At 34.9% G+C, this 3,274-nt stretch overlaps 1 protein-coding gene across 1 annotated transcript in view; it reads left to right on the top strand.

The window, feature by feature from the left end:
* The window catches only part of LOC118334266 (ryanodine receptor 2-like), a gene marked incomplete in the record, with an annotated part of 114,618 nt that overhangs the window by 80,696 nt on the left and 30,648 nt on the right, over positions 1–3,274 (top strand). The window contains 1 exon segment of the mRNA XM_035670117.1: positions 1,149–1,222. Coding sequence (XP_035526010.1) covers positions 1,149–1,222 — 74 coding nt within the window.

Here is a 3,274-nt window from a genome sequence, read left to right as displayed (position 1 = left end):
CACGATGCCTAATGAACACATGATGAACTATTGACCCAAGCTTGGTGTCGATCGGACATACCAATGTGGAGAAATGGTCCACTTCCTTTTTTGACGAAAAAAATTTACAGGAAGTGCTAATTTATAACGTGCTTATTTTTTTAAATATCAAAATTCTTTAAATTACTTTTTTTGCCAGGACGGTCCCCAGGTGCTACGTGAAAAATTTTGTGCGAATCAGACAAAGCGTGTAGGAGGAACACGAAAAAGTAGTTTAAGGACATTTCGCGCTCTAACGGGAAAAAAATTAAAGGTGGAAGTGGGCGTGGCCTATATGGGATTTACCGAACAATTTTTCACCAGGTCTGACCACTTTGCCAAATAAAATTCGTATATGTTCAGGGGGGCAAAAACGCAGTCAAAGGCGTTTAAATATTATAATATGGAGAAGAAAGAGAAGAAGAAGAAGAAGAAAAGAAGAAGAAGAAAAGAAGAAAGAAGAAGAAGAAGAAGAAACAGCAAATACAATAGGGACCTCCAGCGGTCGCTGGCTCGGTCCCTAGCGAGAAAAAGAAGAATTCCTTCAATTACAATAGAGCCTTCGCACGGTCAGTGCTCGGGCCCTAATTATTTGAAAAACCATACCTACAAGATCAATTTTATCTGGTATAGCAAGAAAGGGATTAAAAAACCTGGATCATTCTTTCCCAGTTTTGAAATACCCAAATCAGTTCCAGAATTATTTTAGCTTTTTTATTGGGGAGTATTTGTCAGTGGCAAGATTTAGGAAGTTCCATTTGAAGGTTTTTTCTAACCTAGTTTAAGTTTTTTGTTTAGTTTTAGTAAACTATGACAACCATGGCTGGATCCACCAGTGGGATCAAGATCATTCTGATTTTTAGCATCAAAACTATTCTAATATGCACCTCAGAGTTCTGAAATACACAAAAACAACATCTGATGTGGTTTCTGTGTTGGATTGGATGTGTTGTAGTGTTTCATACCATCTAAGAGGTGCCAAAAAAGCTCCTTGAATCTAGATTATTCAAATTGGAGAAATACTACATATGCCATGGTGCTCTTATGTTTTACAGCACTACCTAAAGATTTTGGCTGGTCAGTGAAGGGAACACAAAATAAGAGAGATTTATAATTTATCTTTGTTTCAGTGTTCTGGATCTAAATGCATTTGAGAGGCAGAACAAAGCAGAAGGACTTGGAATGGTGACAGAGGAGGGATCAGGTAAGTCTCACTATGTTTACACCTAATTGATTTATATTTTTTAATGGTCATAGCAATAGAAAGAAAAGTTTTATCAATATTTCCTTTCTGTAGTATGTTCATGTTAATATGTTTTTCTTCACCAGATACAGGTAACACTTTTAAATGTTACTTTAAATAACCTACCTATAAAATCTAGAGGGCACTGCTTTCTGACACCATTTTTTTCATGCTAAAGTAAATGTTCTAAGCTAGCTGAAGGAGAAACCTTTTCTTCCTTCAATTCAAAATCTCAAAATGTCCCATGAAAAGATAAAATCATTTCCTGGAGTGGTCTCCAGCACTAATAACATTGTAGAAAGTGATAATTTAAGTTAAAAGAAATATACTCTTTGGTGTTGCATCTTGTTTGTAACTTTTGATTCATTAATATTTTTTTTATTTTTGTCAACCATCATTCTTTATCTTGCTTTGTCCCATTGATCCTGTCATCACTTAAATTGAGCATTTTGTTGAATTTTATTAAGTGGTACTACCTGTTGTCACATGCACTATCAGGTATTTCTGTTAAGTGTCTTTGTGCTTATAATTTGCTTGTTACATCTTCTGTGTGTATACATTTGTTACAAATCTTCACAATCATCCTTTAGATTGCATATTGATACTTATTCAAAATTCAAATCAATTACTTTCATGAAGCCAAACCAAAGTTATAGGTTTGTGTACATAAAATATAGTGTTTGTTTTTCTAATTTGTAGAACTACATTTTTAAAATACAGTTATAACCCCCCCCCCACACTACCATCACCACCACCACCACTAACTGGCACTAACTACAGCTGCACTCTAACCCCTGTTTTTTAATGGCTCTATTAACAAAACAAGTTCATTGTGGATGCCCACAGAAAAGCACTAGGTCTTGATGTTATTATAATATTTTTTTTAATTTTAAACAACTCTTATTGAGTATTACTGAGCTTTACAGGGATTCTGTTGACACTTGTTTTTTTACATGTTGACCAAACAAATAAATTCGGAATTTTTAAAACTATTTTCCCTATATGTAATCTTTTTCTTTGTTTCTTACTTTCTTTCTCTCTTTCTTTCTTCCCCATTTTCCTTTTCTCATTATGGTTTACTGCACTTTCTTCCCTTCCTCAGTCATCACTCATGAGCGTGGTAATTATGCCTCCTGCCATTTTCTTGTGTGTTGGTTTGTCTCTCTCTCTTTCTCTACGGTTAGTTAGTTGTTGTGTCAGTTCTGTCCAGGTCCTGAGTGTAGACCTTCAAACTTCGTCCTTACCTGCTCTGTGCTTGTAGCTACCTTTCTGCCTTACTCTCACCATTCTGTTTTGTTTTTTCTTTGGCCTAAACCAATTATAATTATTATAAATTGCTCTTTCTGGTTAGTTTTGTAATTGGTTATTTCATACAGTTTAAAGTCTTAGTCTACCTCTGAATTCTGAATCATTATTTTCAACAATAAGCAAACTGATGATGATATCGTGACATCTTGTTTTGGAATATACATTTAAATGTAAATATTTAGATCACAACCCGCCATTTAAAACAGAAGATGTGTATGTCTCCCTCTCAGGATTTGTACAATATCTGTCACATTGTAAATATTACTAATATGACTATTTACCTTCCCCCACCCTGATCATCCACCCCAACCCTGTCAGACATGTAGTCAGCTTAAAGTTAGCTGGTTGTTTTTCTGCTGGTTGTTATCTGTTGTGAAGTGTACAGTCCCCTCTGTGTTCTCAGCCACTGTCTCTGTCTTTTTCTGACTTAGTCTCTTAGACTCAGTCTCTTACAGCTGCAATGAAATAGTGTGTGTGTGTGTGTGTGTGTGTGTGTATGCCCTATCCCCATATATACATTAAAACTGCACTAATCATTATTTTTATTATACAAATGAGTATATATAATGTAAAAGGCAGGAGCTGTTATAATTAATGGAAAATTATGCTTTTCTTCCACTTGTCACTTTTCTTCAAAAAGAACTAAATCTTGTGTGCTTCACCCCAAAATTTTTAATGGCATAAATTCATACTTTGCAGTCACGT

This window comes from Morone saxatilis, unplaced genomic scaffold (genome assembly GCF_004916995.1).
Source record: "Morone saxatilis isolate NCDOM2014 unplaced genomic scaffold, NCSU_SB_2.0 Contig1, whole genome shotgun sequence".
Taxonomy (NCBI): domain Eukaryota; kingdom Metazoa; phylum Chordata; class Actinopteri; family Moronidae; genus Morone; species Morone saxatilis.
Note: the sequence above shows the minus strand (reverse complement) of the source record. Positions and strands in the feature narration are given on the sequence as shown.